A 21,190-nucleotide genomic window follows, 5' to 3' on the forward strand; every position below is an offset into this window, starting at 1 on the left:
GGTTGGTTACTCTTGGGGACATGCTAAATGGAAATGAGAGTTCTGGTGGCATATTGTCCGGAAAAGCTAAGGGCAGCCCCTCCATAAGGTCTTGTTTGTGGTCACCTATTTGATGATCGAAGAGCCCTATTTTTGAATATGGTAATAAATGGAGTGCTCTTGTGCTCCCTGTCTGTGGCTCTGGGCTCCCCATCCCCTCCACGCAAACCTCTCTGTACTCACATGGAAGGGTGCCACAGAGCTCAAGTAATTGAGTGATGAAAATTGAAATATCAGAGGCACTTTGTAGAAGCTTTTTTCTTTGCAAATGTCTTAGCTTGAAATGTAGCACTCCCCCCTGCAATTGAGTTCTGGCAAGGTGAATGGGTGCCTAAACAGATTTTCTTTTACTTTGAGGTTGACATTGGAAGCCAGGTTTGTGTTTTCAAGTGACTAAGAGAAATTTGGAGGGTTATGAAATAATTTTAAGCTTATTCTTTTTAGGTAGGCAGCAATTCTAAATTGGCCAACGAACCTACAGAACATCAGAGGAGAAAAGTAGCTATTGATTTAGTGCCACTTCTCTGAAATCCTTTCTAGAGAGCAAAATGTCTTCTTGGAGTTGGCTGCCACTGTACTGCCAGCTTATTAAGCCAGTTTCTCTGGGAGCTTCTTGCTCATGGGTTTCATTAGCTCAAAGTGTGTAATAATGATCTGAATACCATGTTATGCATGTGCGTTAGCTAACCCAAAAAGCATTTGCCCATGTTTCTGCTGATACTCAGGTTTTTGAGACCTGTGATGACTTAAGAAATAGGTGTAGAGTCATTTGAGCTTTTTGCAGTGTGTCCTACTGCAGTAGGTAGCAGAAATCCTGCAGATCACATGCAAGAAAACATCTTCAAACGTAGCGGGAACTGCTAGGGAAAAAAAGATGACTAGAAAAAAAGGAAGAGTGAGAACTGCTGATTCAGATGGAGAGGGAAGCTGCCATAGAGTCCTGCAGCATAAGGGTGATATCTAGAAAGTTTCTCACTTGTACAGTGATGTATCGAGACGAGAGAGAAAACAACCTTATTGATTTTAGTGCGGCTGAAGACCCAGCTCCTGCAGTCCTTGGCACCTATAAATGTTTCTCTTTACCTTCTGCGAGGTGCTGAGGAGTCAAAATACAAAGAGGGCCTCTAGATCTTAGCCCCACATCCTGCTCATGACAAACAAGCAGAGCTAACATTGTTTGCATTAAGCCTGGAGCCCCATCCTGCACCTCTGCTTGGGAGGTGGATCCAGAGCAGCGTACTGGGTCACTGTGGCAGCGGATCAGGGCAGCGTGGGTGAGACAGTGTGCCTGGATGCTTTGCAGTACTCTTGTCTGCCCTCAGGCTCCAATTTAGATATATCAGTTCAAATTCTTCTCGGTGCTGAAAGGTTTTAAAAGGGAGGAATGTTTTGTGTAGTCCCAAGAGGCCATATTGACTCCATGTATGTGACTCTCATACAGTGAAAGGTTTCATAGAATTCAAGAATAATGCCCACAGCGTGAATCACTAATGCCATTGCAGAGTGGCTGGGATCCAACCATGATTCTTGCATTTCTTGAATGTTGCTACTACATCAGCTTCTCAGGACATTTTGTCCGAACACTGGGAGGCCGACAGACAGGTCCCTGTTTGGCCTGCAGCATTACTCACACTCTGGTGCTGTCAGTGATGAAACTGTATAGCCTGGCTTCAAAACAGACTATAGGTGACAGCAGGTGTCCCATTACTCACTGTCTGATAACCCTTTTCTTGCCTCAACCCCTGCTGCCCAATACAATGCAACGTACTGTGCCGCTGGACCTGTTATTGATTCTGTTTGTGGCACACAGATAATGCCCTGTAGACGCCTGAGAAGTTTTGGTGAGACTTTTAACTGGCTCCTTAAAAGGTCCATGAAGATATTGTGACTTTCTGTACAATTTGCTTTGCTAAAACTGGATTCCCAAGCACAGAGTAGCAGATGATGATGGAAGTGTAGTAGTTTGCTCTTTTACAGCATGTTGGTCAACCATCTCTAGCTGCCTTACACACATCGCAGTTATCAGCATCACCCAGAGTTTGGGATTGTGGAACCTATTTAATGCTGAGCCACTGGGACCTGGGAAGGTTTTGCAGCCCAGAATCATGTAACACAGATGGATGATGAATCTGGAAATGTCTTGTGTTCAGGATATCCTGGGTTTGGTTTATACTACCAGTACATTTTGCAGTAAGTCTGCAGTGAAGGTTGCTTGAAGGCAGTCCACATACGTGTGCTTAGCAGTTTTCAGGACTCGTTGGTGCTGCTCTCTGCAGGCCTTTGCAAAGACAGAGGACACAGCCTGTGGTCTCTCTGGGAACCAGAGACTTTAGGGCAATTTCAGTATGTCCCTGTGAGCTGGCTCTGTAGTGGGCAGTTCCCCTTTATGGCTTTTCCACATACAGGCAGCTTCTCACTCACATTTGGAATAACATTCAAAGCTGTTCATAGTTGCCTGTATATATTTATTTCTAATAAATAATTTGTATAAGGTTATTTCAGATGCTTTTTTTTTTTTTTTTAAATGGTTGCACCTATTTTTTGCACAATCATTTATGCTTCTATCTTCTTCAGAGCGAATTTACAAGTACAGTAGATAAAGTATTAAGTACATTTGGTACAGTATCAGTATTTATGAAGTGTCCCATCGTGAATTATGTTCTAAGCAGAAGCATTTGCATGAGGATGGGAAGCAGAGAGGGGATTGTTTTTTTTGCTTTCTATCCAGCAATGATTTCTAGAGAATTCTGCATTGGTTGTTACTGCTGCTTTGCCAGCCAGACAAGACGCCATACATTTCAACCATACACTTAATATTTAGTATTTTTCCCCACTGTATGAAGTGTTGCAAACCTTTTTACAAAGCCTGTAAGTTCAAATATGTAAATGAGCAGTTCTATTTTATTCACGCTACCAAAGGTATGTGTTTTATTAGTGTTACTAGAATAAGCCTTGGGAAAACACCTTGGATCATACTGCATTCTGCGCTGGCTGAATATCAGCAAGATATTCGGAAGAAGCCAAAAAGCTTCTCTTAGTTGTGAATACAACTGAAAACTAGTGCCGAGCTAGGATTTGGTCTGTTGTTTCAAAGCTTAAAAGGTGTTTGCCCTTGTCCATAAAACATATGATCCTTGATGGAATAAATGGGGTGGGATCCTACAGAAAGGCTCTTCAACTTCACGTGCCAGTCTGCTGGCATGCTACTGCTGCTGTCCTGTGGAGAAGGCTGACTTGCTCGTGCCTTGATTTTCTCACATTGGTTGCACTGTAATAGTCTGAAAGCTTGCTGAGCACCTGTTCAGGATAAAGTGCTGGCAGGGTACACAATATAAATTGCTATATAATGTTACCTATGAAAAAGGCTATAGAAACACACTGCTGCACTTGGAAATTGGCAAAGGCTTCTGCCATTCCAACTTGCTTCCAAGAAAAAAGTGCTGTTGACTCCAGCAAGATAACATGGACAGATATGAAATCCATCACTCTAAACAATGAGAAGCTGGCACAGCATTGTAATTGTACCAGCTTGGGCACTATGCCCAGCTGCAGATGTCTTTAGAGTTCATTGCTTTAGACAGAAACAAAATCCCAGTCTGCAAGTTTGCACATGACTATTGTTGAATTGGCACGGGCTCCTGAAGAAGATAGCTTACTATTAAGAAAACATTCAGGCCTCCTGTAGCGATAATGTTAAAGTCACTGATGTGAAAACATACCATCGCTATCTGGGTCGATACAAACTATTGCTCTGGCATACATGATGTTTATACATGATGCTTTAAGGATCTTGCAGTGTTTGGTAAATGGTTCCTATTATTAGCAGTGGTGAGTTTTGAGAAGTCTTGACCTTCAAGTAATTGAAAAATGTCTTCAAAATATTATCATTTTGAAGACAGAAGACTGATGGTCCTGTACAGACCGCTTCTCTGATTTGTTGTCTTTGAGGTTTTTGTTTAGATCCATTGAATACCAGTTTTTGAGTTTATTTCTTAATCCTGTTGGCATGAGATTGGACCTAAAACACTTCAGGATGCTGTGTTGGCTGCTGCAGTAGAATAGAAATTATGCATCTTAATGTGCAGATGTATAGTACTAGCATGAGAAAAGGATTTACAGAATTGGAACCTAGTGTAGTATGTGAATATTATGAATGCTGTAGATGTATATGTGTTGACCTTGCACTGCCAGAAACAGTAATAAACATAGCAATGTAAATATTATTCTCATGCATAATAATCCTATTAAATGCATGTTTCAGAGACAGCTTGTTATGATTTGTGAATACAGAACATTTCTTCTCTTCCCTAATGTAATAGTTAGGACATTAGAGGAAGTAGAGTCAATCTGCATTAGAAAATAAAAAGTGGACTCAATCCTTTGTAGTGTTACTTGGTGAAAACTTTACGGTAGATAGGTACTGTAAGAACTGATGGTAAATAAAGTATCTATCTTCATGTACGAAGTATAGTAATTGTAAATACTTAGTGGATCAAGGTCTTTTTTTATATTGGTAGTATGTGTTACTTCAAGAGAAAAATGAATAGGTATAATGTTAAGGGCTCATCTGTATTTGCATTTTTCACTGGTAAGGAGATCCTGAGCACATAAGTTCTCAAGAGAAACCAAAGCAATGTGCAACTCCTGAGAAGATGAAAATAGTAGATTAGGGTAAAGATAACAGAGATACTGAAAAGATTTTAAAATGGTCATACCTGCAGGAGGATTCTGAACTAAGTACCATTTTTGATACATGTTCTGTTTAGGTTTTGAAGCGTAGAGTTTAGTTAGCTTGAAGCCTCAGTTGAAAACTGAGACTGATTTCAAGTATCAGGAGTTTGTGCAGGAGGCTGTGAGGGGTATTTAGATTGCAGGAAGAGGGAGGAATAGACAAACTCCAGCACTATCAGTGTAATTGAATGAGTACTTCGGACTACAGTAGTATAGAGCTTTTTTACCCTGTTCTGTCTCTCTGGTGCTGAATTTCTTACTGCAGAACAAAAAGGGGCAAGGATTCTGTTAGAGTCACTTCAGCTCTCTGCAATAAATGAAGAACTCAGTGAAGAAGATTTTACATAGCATACTGAGCAAATAACTTGGGTGCCATTGATAACTAAGTACTTCTCTCTACTTTCCATGTGATAGATTCACTGTTTGGGAGAACTTAGAGACATCACTAACAAAATCTTAGAATTGTTTTTACAACTTTGAAGACTTTGGAAGGTAATTTCATTAATCACCTGCTGGTCCTGCTGTGAAAATCTTTATTAACACAAGATGATAAGGACAAGAAGATTTCCAAAAGCTCCACGGTAGCAAAGCGCCTGCTATTTCACTAGTGCTAGCAAACTGTTTTGCATATTCAATCTGCCTTCTGCAAGCAGAAGTAATAATCTGTTTTCTAAAAGCTTCACCACTGTGAGCTGTCCTTCCTCAATTATTGATGTACATTGCATGCTCTGTCATAAAAATGTCAGGATGTATGCTTTCTGATAAGGCTTGTGATGAAGACTTCAGTGACTCTCTGGCCATAACATCTATAGCCAAACTCTTCAGAGGAGCTTAGAAGTTGTTGCTACTCATGATGGGATCTGACAAATGAGGCAACTACTTATTACGAGCTTATGTGGCAATATTTTCTTGTATATATCCAAGATAAGCATTTTTAGTTTACATGACTTTTATGTATTGATTGGTGAAAGTTGTTTTGTTTTACCCTTGGAATGTGAATTCAGTATTATTTAAGATGGGCAGTGTACTAATGGTACCAACAGTAATAGTGTGGCACTGGTAACTGGCTCTTAGGTGTTTTCACCCAGAGATCTCAAGTGCTTTGCAGAGGAAACAATAACAGCCTGTGTACTAAATGTATATTTGGTACCTGGTGTTAAAGTTTGTGGCTTGGGAGGAGGGGAGAAGGGTTTATATTCTGCTAACCTCGATGTAAAAAGCTTTTGTTGAATAGACTGGAGGGAATTAGATGTTGAATCATAGCTGGCCCTAATCAACCCTGTCTCTTCCTTACCTTATCTTTATTTCAAAACTGGGGGAGCTGAGGCTCAGCAGGGGCCGTGCCCTGTCTGTGGTCATTCCAGACAGGCTTCAGGCAAGGCCAAGAAGAGTACCAAGTTTATAATCCTGAAAGAAACTTGGCTTGGAGACCTTCTGAACCAAACAGCAATGTTTTTGTTTTGTTTTGTTTTTTCCCCTTGGGCTTTTGTCTTCGTAGGTGTTTTTGGTATGTTTTTAGAGAAAAGTTTGTTTATATTTGGTTATATTGTAGAAGAGGGAAAATAGTAGCATCTTTAAATGCGTGAATGATAAAAAGTTGGATCTTCATATGGTGGGTACATTTACTGATTGCTCCATAAGTGGAGGGACAATCATTTTCTTTGACTGTTGTGGCAATGAGAAGAGGGAGACCTGCTGAACAAACTAACAACAATGATATTAAAGACTACGAAGAGGAAAGAACTGAAATCTGGACTTTTTCTGTTATTGATGACGTTTCTGTAAGCAATCAAGACCCAAAAGGTAGAAAGCTTATCTTCTCCCTCCTGTTCCTTTCCAAATGACTCTTAATAGGTAATAGCTACATTACTCAGCATCAGGCTGTCAAAGTTCTCTTTCTATGGTAAACTCAGCAAGCTTTTTAAGAGCGTAAAGGTGAATGGGCTGCCTCTATTGACTCTGCTGCAGATTTTTGTCTTCCCATTTATCCTCATCCAGAAATGCTTGAACGTAATACAGCTTTCAACACCATAGATTCTGGCATTTGGAGGTGTTCTTCCTTTGTGTCTGCTTCTGTTATAAAGCAATTTGGCGATGCAGCAGTACCTAAGTGGGTGATCTTTTGTGTAGGAATTAATGCTATCTTTCAAAAAGATATGTATATAAAAAAATGGCTAAAGATCTGCCTTTATTTCGTATGCATACAATGTTTTAATATCAAGTTGTTTAGACAGTTCTTGACTTCAGTTTCATTTGTATTTGTTGTCTAATTCAATTAAACGTGTTCAGGCCTCTTGCCTCTAGCAGAGACTTGAGACACCTTCAGTATTAATGAAATTTGTGTTTTCTGAGTATAACGTGATCTTGGGTAACTTGAATTGTTTGCTCTCACTAAGTCATGTAAATGCATAAGTAAGGAGTTGCAAATGACAACAATAAAATTCCTCTTTGAAATTCTTTCTGTGTTGTACTGGCTGGCCAAACTTTGTAATTCTGTGGCTATATTTGCTCTACTTGGTCTGTTATATTTGCAACACATCTGAAGACTGAGTGGACTTCCAGAGTTGGGTTGTGTGGCCCACAGGAAGGGGCCACCTCTTCCGGGTCTGCTAAAGCCCGCTGTTTGGGGGGAGTCTGTGTGTCTCTCTACGGGTATGCACGTGCACTCTAGTATTGCCTGGTTTAAGGCTGTATCTGAAAGGCCACAGCAAACAGGTGGCTTTGCAGTCTCTTCTCAGCCTGGATAGGCTTTTGCTGATTGCATTAGTGTCCCTTTAGTCAGGGCTTGATATCATGGCCTTAATTCCAAAGTGATGTTTGGGCTTCGGTGTTCAGCAGATGATTATGACCTTGTATTATCATCTCAGAAAGCCTGCCAGACCCCAGCATGCCTTCCCATGACTGACACCACAGGGCTCGTCTCTGCCTTTATCCAGAAGAGATTATTCCAACACCGCATTGCCTGGCTTGCCAAGTAGGTTTGTACGCAAACTGCAACTTGTTCCAAACATGGTTGCCAAGTTAGTGTTTTGTTCAGGAACGTATGAGTTCATATCACTGCTTTTGGTATCTAAGTAGAGCTGTAAACTTTTTTTTTTTTTTTTTTTTTTTTTTTTAAAATCTCTGCCTGAGTGCTCTGCAGACGTGTGGCTCTTTTAATGAACACTTTCCAAAGGTCTGTGGCCCTTACTAGGATGGCACAGTGACACCAGCAGGAGCATGACCAGACTTCTTAGCCCTATTTAACCCTCTCATTTCCTGACTCAGAGACACAGTCCCTGAGGTTTAGATTAAAATTTAAAAGATGCTTTTTATTAATGTTTAACCTTGATGGGGGTTATGACTATAACTTTCCATTATGTTACGAATATAACTTTTCCCTGCCTCTGGAAACATGCAACACTTAGTCATAGCAAAGTGCTAATGTTTAACTTCCCGTAAATTTTGCTTTCAGGATATTTAAGCACAGCACCATGTAAATTTATTAACTCTGGACAGCACTTTAGGTGTAATACAGAGCTTAATGCTTTTCAACATCCCGTTCTGTTGAGGCAGTGTTAAGTCATCTGCCCTGTTTCACTAAAAAAGATGTTTGTATAAAGTGGTTTATTCAGTCTGTGACACCTTGAATATGTCACATCTGGGCACGCTGGTGATGTAACTCTTGCTCAAATATCTGTCCAAAGAATGGTCTTCCATTACGGTCATCTCCCTGAAGGTTGTACTGTGATGCTCAGAGGCAGATTTTCAGTAACTCTTCACACTGAACGTGCCAGGCTCCTTGCAACTTAGATTGTAGAGAAAAAGCAAAAAGTTAACGTTTCTCTGTTTCCAGGCTTGTTCCCCAGTACTGTAATTTCATTCCAGATGTTATTGCCACGTACTAGTTGTGGAAAGCTACAGTTGCATTTTGCAGATGGAAAGCCACAGGAGCTTGCCCTGTTGAGTCAGGTGCATTTCTTCCATAACTCCTGCATGGACACAATTTAACTTGATTGATTTATATACCAATCTAATTAGCTATGACTCTGCTTGTGGTAGGTATGTAAAAAATCTGCTAATCTCTTTATTTCATTCTCTGAAAAATACTGTAAGTAAAGTTTTTGCAGCTAAATCTTCAAGTATAAATGATAGGAGGGTGGGTAATTCTGGTGAGTGAGGATATTTTAACTCATATTTACACAGTTACATGTGTAAATTACTGTATGTTAGATGACAGTTAGCTTTGTATTATGTTATGAAGAATATCCGTTACTGTTTTCCCTTTGAGTCTGAGCCAAATATCAGGATGCTTGGTTTTTATTCAGCACTTGCCCAAGTCCCATAGCTCCAGGGGAGGATTTACCTCAGTCAGAGCTGATAAGGCCCTCTGGAATTGTCTTGAGGTAGAAAGATCTTTTGTGCACATACTCAGCTCTGAATGTATATTTGTGTGTCTGGCAGTCTAAAACGATAGATCAACTCCATGTGCTTTGCTAGAGATGGATTTTTGTTTCTTATTTGTTCTGCTAGTCCATTTTCTTTGTATGGGTAAAGAATGATCTATATAAAATAATGTGAACAGTCATTAGATTTTTGGAGTCTCTATTATGTCACGAGACAGACCTTGATAAAAGAAAAGGGCACAGGTTCCACCTGTGAAAAGGCAATAATAGAGTGGATTAAGTTCTTTAAGTTCAACATGGGGTTACAGTTGGCTGACAAAGTTACAGCATTGGATGGTTTCCAAGCTACTGAAGGTACAGCTGGTCACAGAGAAGCAGCTGAGAGCATCCTTTCTCTCATGCAGCTTTCTATGAGCTCTCAAAATGTGGGTCATGTACTAAGCTTTACATTTTTATTAAAAAAAAAAAAAAGACACAACATAATTGGAAACATATAATGAAGCAAGCCACTATACAATTGTGTACACCTAAACCCTCATCCATCAATTCTTTAATCTTTAATCTGACCTATTACAACTTCCTTTGGTTGTTCTGTTACGTTTTGAAAGAGACATCTATAGCAAGAAAAACACAACTCCTAATTGTTTTGGCATCTGTTGAAGCCTGTTTTGTTGTGATTGCACAGAGCACTCACATCTCAACCTGGAGTAATGTCCAGTGGATCCAAGGCACACTGAGCATGGTCTCATGAGAGTGTTTAAAATAGGAGATACGATGAAGACAGATTGTACTTTCTTTGAAGACTTGATTTTGCGGTACTTTTTTTTTTTTTTTTTTTCAGGCAGGTATGTTGTTGAAATAGTGGATGCTAAGGAGCAGAATGTAGCCCAGGATAATAAAAATATTTTACTGCTGTCTGTCAGGTTGGATATGTGTCTCCCTAGGAACCAGAGCCAGTATCACAGCAAAAGTGCACAGGCAGCTGTAAGATGTAAACCAAAGTGAGTGAGTTACTTCCTTTTATTACTTCTTGCTCTTTTGCAGTTGTGTCCCTACTGCGCTAATCCAAACAAGCTATTTTGGAAGCGTGTGAGTTTAGTTTGTTGTTTTCCCTTTTTGTAAATGAACAGCACATCAGTAGAGGAGGTGCTCTTATAGATTCTCCAGTTGAAACAGTGATACTTGGATTTGTGGAGTAGGGCAGTAGTGGCACTCTATTTATTTATTTACTTCTGTTCGTAAGCAAGAATTGTGCTGCTTTGGTGCTGTTACGCAATAGAGACTTATTGAACCTTTTAAAGCCACTTATTATTTTTTGTAATTAGAACTAACTTCTGCAGCTGTCACTAAGCTCCTCGTCAGATGATATATTTATTATATTAGAAATGAGAGGAGGCACGTGAGTAAGACTGAAAGGAATATGCTGTGCTCAGGGTAGGGTTTTAAGTTTAAATGGGTGATCAACATGTGTGGGTTAGACCAAGATGATTGCAGTACCAGTGCCTGACTAGTTATGTGCTGCCTTTAATCCTCTGGTATTGTATTTCATTGTCTCCCAGTGCACTACTGTCACAACTGAAATAAAAACCCTCTAAATTCAATGAACACTTTAATCTGTCATCATAATCACGAAAGTCTTGTCAATCATGGCTTAAAAGTTAAGCATGCAGATCAAATCTGTAGAAAGAGGAGACACCTGGACTCCACAATGTAAGTGGAGATAGTTTAAGATATTAAATATTTGTTTCATTTATATTTTAGGGTTTTAACTGAATATGTTGTTGTTTTTCCACATCTTTAAAAATCTAGAAAACCTGTTTAGTGACTAAGCAGGAGAAAATTTTAAGAATCAAATTAAATTGATATGACAAATTATTTGGTGGAAGTATTAATTGTTTGTGACAATACTTCAGATTTTAGGCTTGCTCTTGAGCTGACAAGGAAGACCAGAAAATCTGGAAAAAATTAGTAGCTTGCAACTAAGTCAAGGTAGACCACTACAGGTTTACAAGAGACTATAAACCTGAAAGTGATGTAGTAACTTAAAGGTGTATTTGGCTCAGATATGACTTGTGAACAAATATTCTTGGTAAGAAATTTACACTTACACTGTTTGTTTCAAATGCAGATTAAATATATAGAAAATGTATGGTAATACAGTAACATCTTCAATGTCATACACATAGTACGTAAAATGATATTTTTTATCTCCTGTTAATGAAGCTAAAGACAGTGTTATTAGTACTTTCAGATGAAAAATTTGGGTTAGATCTATTTAAAAATGTGGTTCTGTGTTCCAGAAATTACTGTTTCTGTATGTGTGGTAGCAGTACTGTGAAAAAATGATTGCAGAATGTCATACTTTGGTTTCAGATCACTGTTTGATATTTCAAGTGGTAACTCTTAAACACCACTTTATGTGAGATTTTCAAAAATGTTTATATTGATCTAAACCGGTACTCACTAAAGATGTAGCAAAACTCCCAAGCCATGATGAGCTTTTAGAGTAATCTGCCCCCATACCATTATTGATCCTTAGGTACTTTTACTTTCATTACTGCCAGCGAAAATAACATGATCGATGGATGGTGATAAGGGTTTGTGAGAGGTGACATACCATTGTTGGCACTGCATCTCCCTTGCCATTGTGAGACTCAGTTTTCAGAGGCATCTTTTTGCCAAAAATAAACCACAGTCTATTGGTGTTTCTTTTTTTTTTTTTTAAACAGAGCCAGCTGTTTAAGAACAAAAAATTAAATTCTAGCTTTGCCTTTGTAGCCATAATTTGAAGTGAAAGATTGAGATATCCCAGCTGCTTTTTTTAATCTTCTTATTTGCCTCTGCTATTGTCTTTTCTGGGGAAAAAAGATGCTCCAAGTTCACAAAGTGATTAGCCTTTGAAGAATCATCATTTTCAAACGCTGAGCACAGCTGATGTGTGCATTGAGGTGAGCCTTGTGGCTCACCACAACTGCTCCAAAGCACCAAGCCCATGGTGCGTCTCCCACAAGTATGGAGGGGCCATTTAATGGGTGGGTGGGTGCTTGAGAGGGATTTTCCTCCAGCTGTGGTCCATCTAATTCACTGACTTGCCATTGCATTGAAAGTGCCACATAGCCAAAGTTTTAGCACTGTGTTTGAGAAAGGTTGTACTTTCTGATGTTATCATGCTATAATTGCTTGCCATTTTCCTATGGTAGAACTCCTGTTGCTGAGATATGAAGTGTATTCCTGAAGATGGACGCAGGATTAGTTTTTAGGAGCTCTTAATTCTGAAGCTTTTGCTTTTATACAATTACATTTGTACTTCATAGTTAAACAACCATACTGTCCTCAGAAAGTATCTAAATCTGTTCCTAACGGAAATTCAAATTCTGAGGGGAAAGAATTTAATTCTGATACCTTATTTCATCTACATTAATACTTGAAAAAGTTAAATGAAATTTAGCTTCAGAGTTTTTCTCTCTCCAACAAATGTTTTTTGCATCATAGGACCAACTATTGATATGGCATGATAATAATACAATGGAATGGCAAGTTGAAATGATGAGAAGACTTTCATGCCTTGCTGGTATAGAATAGCTATCCCTACATACTTCAGCTGTCCCTCAGCAATATTTGTCAGCCAGGTGATAGCAGCTATTTCTGTGTTTGCAAAGATGACCATGTGTGCATGAAGTGTTATATGTTCATTAAAATAGTTTACTGGTCTCACCACTGAAGTTTAGTCTGCAAGAATCAGCAAACGGTTCCAGCCCAGGCCACTGCGAACTATTTCAAACTCTCTGGCAAGATAGATCATCATTCCAGCTTGTAGCTGGACACACAAGCTATGATCTGAGGTGAATCATTTTGTTAGTTATCACATAAGTGTACATGGTGACCTTTGACAGCATTTTAAGTACCATCAGCTAAACATATTCTGCCACAGCACTTTGGTGGTGGTGGTGTAACCTGTGAAAGGTGCAGAGTTTAGGGATTGATAAATCTTCCTAAAAAGAGGTCCTGTAAGCAGCAATGTCTCCTACCTCAGTCTTCCTCCTACTGAATGGAAAAGACAAAATGTCAGCGTGATTAAACTTTGGGACTAATGCATGCACAGGACTCCTGTAATTCAGTAAAGCTTTGTGTTATATCTGTGAATAGGTCACTGATGGCACTCCTAGAAGTACAGCTGTGGCAAAGGATGGGGCAACATGTTAGAGCACATGGGGATGCAGAGTAATGCAAAACAGTCTGTAGGTCTGTTCAGTAGGATAGTGGAGGTCTGTTTGGCAGGATAGTGGTGCCACTTTTGCTGGAATGCCAGTTGCTTGTGTAGAGCATTAAAACAAGAATAATTAAAAAAAAAAAAAAAAAAAAAAAAGGTGAAGGGGAATAAAAATGCAAACTAGTTGTGAGAAAGGCTTTTAGGCAGAGCAACATGTTCTCACATCTGTTGCCCGTATTATTAAGATCACGTGTGATGCCTGCAGAAAGTAGGTAACCCACCTTAGATCATGGCTTTCAGAGAAGCTAAGGTTAACTGGGGTTTTATGTAGTGATTAATGAGTTCAATCTGCAGATTGGGCTGGGAGCTGGTGGCCAGCAGTGCAACTAAAAGAGGAAATATCCCTTAAGCACTCAAGCCTCTTGCCCCAGGGAGCAACACCAGCAGCATTCGCAAAGCTACAGGCAGCTTCCCCCTACCCCACCGCCGGTGAGCTGGGGAGGGAATGGCTGACTCCAGGCACCCTGCCTGCCTGGGCCTGGGTAGGAATAAGTGGGGAAAGCATGCTTGTGTCAGAAATATAAACCTGTAAGGAGTGTGGGTGGAGGGAGGTCAAAATGGAAGTTAGGTGGTGATTTGGGAGTGCTCAAAAAGCAGGGCTGCTGGGGAGCCCTCTCCACAGCTCCTAGGGAAGGAAAGCATCTTTGGACTTCTAGGGTAGATAGAAAACTAGAAAGGGTGCCCAGGGGTTATCTGTAGCCAAGAACTGAATTTTATGTGCATTTTGCTTGTAAATGCTTATCTTTTACTTTATAATTGAAGAAATTAACTCTTAAGATTTTTTTTTCTTTTGATTTCTTTTTTGCCTGTGTATTGTTAGGTGGTGAGATGAAATGGAATGAGCTTTGCAGATTTAAATTGAGCTATCCTTAGAGAAATTTTGCAAACAAATTCTGTACACAGGCAGCTCTATAGACAGAGGACCTGCTCTTGGGGAAGTGCTTGAGAACAGGAGGACTGGGAGGTGCTCCTTGCCAGTCTCTGCAAGAAAGGCAGCATCAGGCTCCTTTCATCTCCAGCTGCTAGCTTCTGGTGTAGAGCAGCTCTTACGGAGTAGCATTCCTCCTGCGGGAGCTGTGTTCATGTCAGAGTTCAGGGCTTGGGCTGAAGCATGAAGTGTTTCAGCCTTGTGCTAACACGCTGGCTACAGGATCAGAGGAAGCTTAGTAAAAGGTAATAATAAGAATAGTTTATGTTATGGAGACATTTCAGATGAAAGTGTTGAAAATATACGGTCTGTCTACCTTACAAAGAGTAAAACAAATAAGAGAATATAAAAATATGTTAAATAGCAAAACAACATCAAGAAGCTGGATAGTATGTATCTTGGTCTCATAATGTTGCAGATGTCTGTGATTTTAGAAGAAAGTAAATATTGTTGGTGAGAATACTTAAAGTAGGTTATACACGGTGATTTAGTGTCACACATGGTTTCTTGGACCAATGATTTTCAAAGGTTAGGGGGAAAAAAAAACAGTAGACATTGCTACGATTATAAAATTGGTTCAGAATGATAATACTGAATGATGACAGAGTTTTTGGAAGGAACGTTACTTTTCATGCTTCAAACGTGTTTAACTACCAGAGAAAGAAAGAGGAAATGTATATGTGTATGTTCGATTCTGGCTGTCTTGCAGGTGGTGGTCATGGGATCCTTTCGGCTCTCTCAGTAGTGTCTGATACGAGCAAAACAATGCTAGGCTAGACACCTCTAAGTGGTTAAAAAATAATAATAATAATCTGACCTAGAGAGGTCAGATTTCTCTGCTGTGGATCAGATAGACTGATTTTGGCATCTCCTCAGCCAAGTTGTGTAATAGCGTCTGACACCTATCCAAGCCCTGCAATGCACTGATGTTTCATGGTGAGCCAAAAAGAAGATGTACTGTGTGTGAAACAATGAATGCTATTTATCCAGCTGAGGCTGAAAGGGAACAGATGATTTTATGAGGTAGGAAATTTGGGCAGGCTGTCCCAGACAGGCTGAGGTACAAAGCAGAAGATGGACGCGGCAGGTGGGATGGTTATGCGGAGTGGCAGGAAAGAAGAGTCCAAATGTTATATGAGCTTAAAAAGCTGAGAAAAAAGGGAAGAGCAAAAAGGCCAATGAAGTAGGCTGGAACAGATCCATGCAGTGTTTGTGAGTAAGACCATGCTCATGAGGTCGAAATCCTCCCCATTCTTCCCTAGTTAGGCTGGAATTGATGGCAGTGCTGTGAGGAAGGGCTGCGAATGTCTCTGCCAAAACTCATGTTGCCCAGGTGTCTGTTGGAGGAGAGCTCAGCCGGTGGGGATGCCACAGTCCTGTTTGCTGTAGCCCAAAACTGTTCAAGTGGCAGGATGTGAGCAACAAGGGTAAGAGTGGGAGAAACGCAACCACCAGCTGTCATTTTGCCAGTGTTGCAGTTGGTCTAGAAGGAGTGGATTGGTTGGCTTCTAGATATTATAAACACATGATTGCAGCAAGGTTTGTAGTCTCAGGCCTAATGATACTGAAGTAATTTTACTAATGTCAGCAAAGTTGCTCAGGATTTATACCGAAAATGTAATTGGGTCATTTTTTTTTTTTTCCTGACTTGACTTGACAGCCAAGTTCTTATGTTGCTATAAAATACACACAAAATAGATGTCCTTTGAAATAGCCAGGAGCATATTTTCCTGTACACATGGAATACTCATTATCTTTAACTACGCATATGTCAGGAGATGTGTGAGCATCAGTAACACAGGGAACAGGATTTTGAACTCCTTTGTTATCTGTCGGCTGGTGCACTGATTTGGTGTAGGAGCTCATACTTGCACTGTCAGTGAGTACCTGTTAGTTTGGTATCACCTGAGATGGCCAAATCCTTTTCCTTTGATAATGTCAGTGTACTTCCCTGCGTAATTAGGATGAGCTTGACTTCCAGATTAGCTGATGACTGAATGGCAAGACATTTTGTCATACCTGGCAGGTACTTATTAAGGAAATGCAGGTCTTGTCCACTGAATCTTTTTTCTCTTTAGTCTCTGCTACTTTGTTTATGCTGGATTTCTTTGCTGTAAATAGATAATAAGTGAGAGAATGAAGGCAGTGTCAGTGCAACAATGTTTTTGTACTACCCATATTTCTATAGACAAATTTATAGATTTTCTTTGAAGGACTTGACTGATATAGCATAACTTCTATTATTGAAGATATCTTCACAGTATAGGATTATTCTTTTTCAGATCAGGAGAATTATAGAGACAAAGCTTGATGTAGGCAAGCTGTATGTTATCTGTTCCTCTGTTTCTAAAATTTCTTAGCTGGTGTGGTTGATCTATGTGACCTCGATATATGGCAGGGTATGTCATGGAGTACGTGCAGTTATACTGTGCTTTCCTCCGGTAAAAACTATCACTCATACAGCAACATAAAAATAGTAGAACCACTGTAGACCTCTGGCACTCCTGTGCACATAGAGCACAAACCTTTAAAAAGGGAAAAGTCCCATTGAGGCAGCCCCTCCAAGACCAAAGCAATAATTTGACAATCATCTGTCTGTGCCAATCACTACTGACTTGGATTGCTGTAATCTGGGAATTCTGACTGCAAAGATGAGAAAACCTGTTACCAGGACATGAATGTCACCATAGTTGTACTTAATATTTTTGAAAATGTCTCAGTAAACCTGAGAACAATTACATTCTTCTTCCTGTCCTATGGTCTCTTCAGAAGTACAACGTTGGTAGTTTTCTGACAGCTATTTCTACTGACCATTGAGAGGAATTTTTTGTTTAATTTGATGAGTTCAAGGAGGTGAGGAAGAATTGTTTGCTACAGCCTTAATATTGACTTGGTACATTTATTGCTTATGTTTCAGTTAAAATATAAAGTGCCAAAGTCTAGTTTTGTTGTTGTTGTTGTTGTTTTGTTTTTAAACAGTTCATTGTGAGTAGATAAGGTAAGATAGACAAAATTTTGAGTAGCTAACATGTAGCGCTTTAGAAGATAGATTTCATAAATCACTGGTTCTGGTGCTTTTTTAAACAAAAATCCCCTAATTTCTTTCAAATTTAATTTGAAGAATTGAAGAATTTTCAAAATTCTCTTTGTAGAGATTGCACTGATTTTTGATTTTGAAGGAAAAATAATTTCTAAACTTTCTGTTCATAAAAATTAAATTCATAAATGTTTTTGGAAGAATAAAAAAAGCTTCTAGTATTGTGAAGCTTAACTAATTTAAAATTGAAAACCAGCTGATCCCTGGGCATTTTTCTTTTACTCCCTATAAGTAAATCTAGTGAGTTTAAGAAAACAATGTATTGGCAAACTTTGCTACTATAAACTAGCTTTTGCCTATTGCTCAGGATTATTAATCTTTATTAAGTCAGCTCACTCCACTGAGATTCGACCTTTGTTTTTCTTTTGAAAGCTTTTTTTTTTTCTTCTTAATATGAAAATATGTTTGCACAAACTACTACTTAAATACTCTGGATTAAATTTAGTTCAGTACAGACACTTCTGGTAATATTCTAGAGAGGTTTTTATCCTGGGTGAGAAGGTTCAGAACATTTACATGGTAGGTTGTATATCTTGCGCAAGCTGTAAAAATGTGTGGACTTGTAAAACGAGATTGTGCTTGGTACAACTTTATTCACTGCGTCTGCTGCCCCAGCGAGTCTCCACCAAAGCCTCCAATTACTGCAAAGTTATAAAACTCTAGACAGATGGAAAATTAATATTTATAGCAAAATACCCTGGGTTTTGATAAGTGGAAACTCTTGGAGCAACAGATGATGTTTGCAGTTAAGATTTAGAAAGCAGCCTGTTCAGGAAAAGATGAAAGCTCGAGTACTTTCTGAAGTAGTAGGTCATCTAGTGATGGCCTTAAATGTCAGCATTGCTGTTTCTGTGAACTGGAACCATCTGTGATGAAATGCTTAAAAAACGTTGTTCTGTACTGGCAAAAATAAATATAGAGAAATTATTTCCTCAAATGGCCCCCCGAACCCAGTAAAAGTTGGCAAGATCCACCTCTCATTTCACAATTTCTGAAAGGTTTACAAAGGCTGCTGCCTTGACAGAGCCCTGCACAGTGCAGGAATAAAAAACAGAAAAGCTTTTCAGGAGAGGGGGAAGTGCCTTGTGTCACTCAGGAGCTGCCAAGTACGGCTGGCCTGAAGAGCTGGAGGTCAGGGGCTGTGCAGTGAGCTCATGGATGTGCGTGTAAATCCGGAGTGATTTTCCTAGCTTCAGTGCTGTTGGTTACTTTGGGAATACAGGAAGAAGTGTTTTTCTGGTGATTAACGTTTGCACACATCCGAGTCTAGGCATCTTGACATAATGGCTTAGAAAGGATCGGCGCTTGGTGTCAGAGGTAGAGCCCCTTAGCCGACGATGTTCTCAGCTACTGAACTGGCACTTGAATGCTCTACAGAAATCTGGTTTTCTGGATGAAGCTCCCTCCTTTCTTCCTGAAATCCACAGCTTGAGGTTACCCACGTGGTTTTCTGTTTGGGGCTCCAGTGCCTCGTGCTGGTCCGCAGCTGAAGTTTTGTAGTTTTCAAGTTCTGTTGTTTCCTCAAGGAAGAACTCAGTAGTAGACATGCATGTGTGTGTAAGTGCACACCTAGAGCATGGCTAAGCTTTGCTGAAATAGTATTCTGCAAAACAAGTTGAGAATATTTGTTGTTATATGCTGAAAGACATCAAGATTAAAAGGTTATTAGCAGGGCAAGAACCTTGTAGTTTTGTCCTGCTTGTCCATGTGTGTGACCAGCCTGTGTTCATGAGCTTAGGGGCAGCCAGGGAAACCTCCTGCTGTGCAGGGACGTGTTTCAGTGTTAAGAATTGGAAAAAGTGTTGAAAAAAAGTGTGTGTGGAAACTTATTACATGAAACAGGTTGTTATCTGTGCAACACGTTTCCATACAGATCTCTTGCAGAGACCAGAGACTTCCAGGAGCAAGGTACAGGTTCTCTACAACGAAATGATATTTTTTTCCTGTTTTTCCATCGTGTAATAGCAAAATATTCTCATCTGGTTGGTATGCTGATGATAATGAATATCCCATGCTGTTCCTGCTTTCTATAATGTTGTTGCCGTAAGCTTTTATTACATTATGCAAGCACTGTAGTTAGAACAAGAAAAAAGTATTTTAGTGAGACATAATGTTCTGATAGGAGCAAACCTCTCTACTTTCAGTGTAAGAGCTGCTCCTCTCCTTTGTGTTTTTGTTGTTGTTGTTTTCTTTGTTTTAACTACTATCCTTTTATTTCCCTGGCAAACTAATCACTCAAGTATATTTTCAGCATTTTTGTCTTTTAAACCAGATTACTTTGCAATATATATGAATGGGGGAGGTTTAGAATTCATGTGCATTTAAAATAAAGGGGATGATGGTTCAAATGATTTGTAAAATATTCTAACTACTGTGACTATACCTTAATTATTTGCACAAGCCCACGTGTGCACCTACTTTCTATTGCAACCTGCATGACACAGCCACAGCAGCGGTACCTGTGCTCCCGCATGCTTTGTTGCTTTTGGAAAGTTGCCCGTGTGCTTGCCTCTCTTGTAGGTTTGAGGTTCTCACCTGTGGCTGTGAAATGCTAACAGCAGTATTTCAGTCCTGTTTCAACCCCACAGCTGTTGCCTTTCTTCCTAGTTGTATGAGGAGAAGTGAAAGTGTGCTTTCCTTGTGCTTCCAGGAGCAGTGTGTCAGGGACACCAAGAAGAAAGGAAGAATGTGCCACTCATGCCTGCAGTTTAGGGATGCTGCGGTCTGAAGACAAGTGCAGAAATGAGGGACAAAAAATATTTTATTTTTCTTTAGAGGCTGCAGAAGACTGACTGTAGTATGTAAATATTTGTGGAAAAAGGAGTATGATTAATAAAGGATTGCTTAGCAAAAACCAAACAAGGACCAAGCTGGTGTGTTAAGGCAAACAGATGTTATAAACTGGAAGCACAGCATCTTAGACAAGCGTGTCTAACGACAAATACAATGTTAGTGTTTGAGGGGTGGGGAGCCAGGTGATGGTTTCTTCATCGTTCTTTGATGTTTTCAAGTAAAGGCTGGATGCTTTTTTCCAGAGGAAGTGCTCTTATAAATAAATACATGCCAATTTTGCTTAATGCAGTAATAACTAAATGAAATTTAATGCTCTGTGATAAGATAGGTTTAAGAAGATTGATGGAATGGTGTAGCGATTCAAATGAATACGAAGACTTTGGTTTATGTTGCTTTGTTTTTGTGGAAAGAAAAGGAATCATTTCTTTGCTGGGGTCCCTGGTGGACAACAGAAGAATTGATGTAATTCTGTGCAGCAAGTTGAACATAAAGAAAAATGTTCTTGTCGTCAGAACAGTGAAATACTAGGGGGAAAATGCCCGTGGAAGTCGCAGTAATATTTTTGATGTAGTTGACTTTTGCCTTGAGAAAGAAGAACGAACGGGGTGACCTCTACAGCTTCTCCCAGATATTTTTTCTGAGAGCCTGTAGTGGGTGTTATAGTTCTCCATTTTATCTTCAATTTCCTGAATGTTACTCTGATAATCTGTTGCCCTTGCTCAGCCAAGTCTCTGGACCTTTCGCTGACTGCCTTGTACACACATTCATGATCACCACATGTGTAATGAATCTGTTTAAAGCTTTACATCCAAGCACAAACAATATTCTACATGTTGTAATTTCAAGAAAGAAAGTTACAACACACCATCTTCTTTTCAGGTCCTCCAGGGAAAAGAGGTAAGCGGGGCAGAAGAGGAGAGACTGGTAAGTTTTCACTTTCGTATGAT

The 21,190-nt window shown here is 39.6% G+C and overlaps 1 protein-coding gene across 1 annotated transcript in view; it reads left to right on the plus strand.

The window, feature by feature from the left end:
• Nucleotides 1-21,190, plus strand: part of COL25A1 (collagen type XXV alpha 1 chain) — a 300,658-nt gene that overhangs the window by 130,655 nt on the left and 148,813 nt on the right. Inside the window, exon 3 of the mRNA XM_027457462.3 lies at nt 21,123-21,167. Coding sequence (XP_027313263.3) covers nt 21,123-21,167 — 45 coding nt within the window. The remainder of the gene's footprint in view (nt 1-21,122; nt 21,168-21,190) is intronic.

The sequence above is a fragment of the Anas platyrhynchos genome, chromosome 4, assembly GCF_047663525.1.
Source record: "Anas platyrhynchos isolate ZD024472 breed Pekin duck chromosome 4, IASCAAS_PekinDuck_T2T, whole genome shotgun sequence".
Taxonomy (NCBI): Eukaryota; Metazoa; Chordata; class Aves; order Anseriformes; family Anatidae; genus Anas; species Anas platyrhynchos.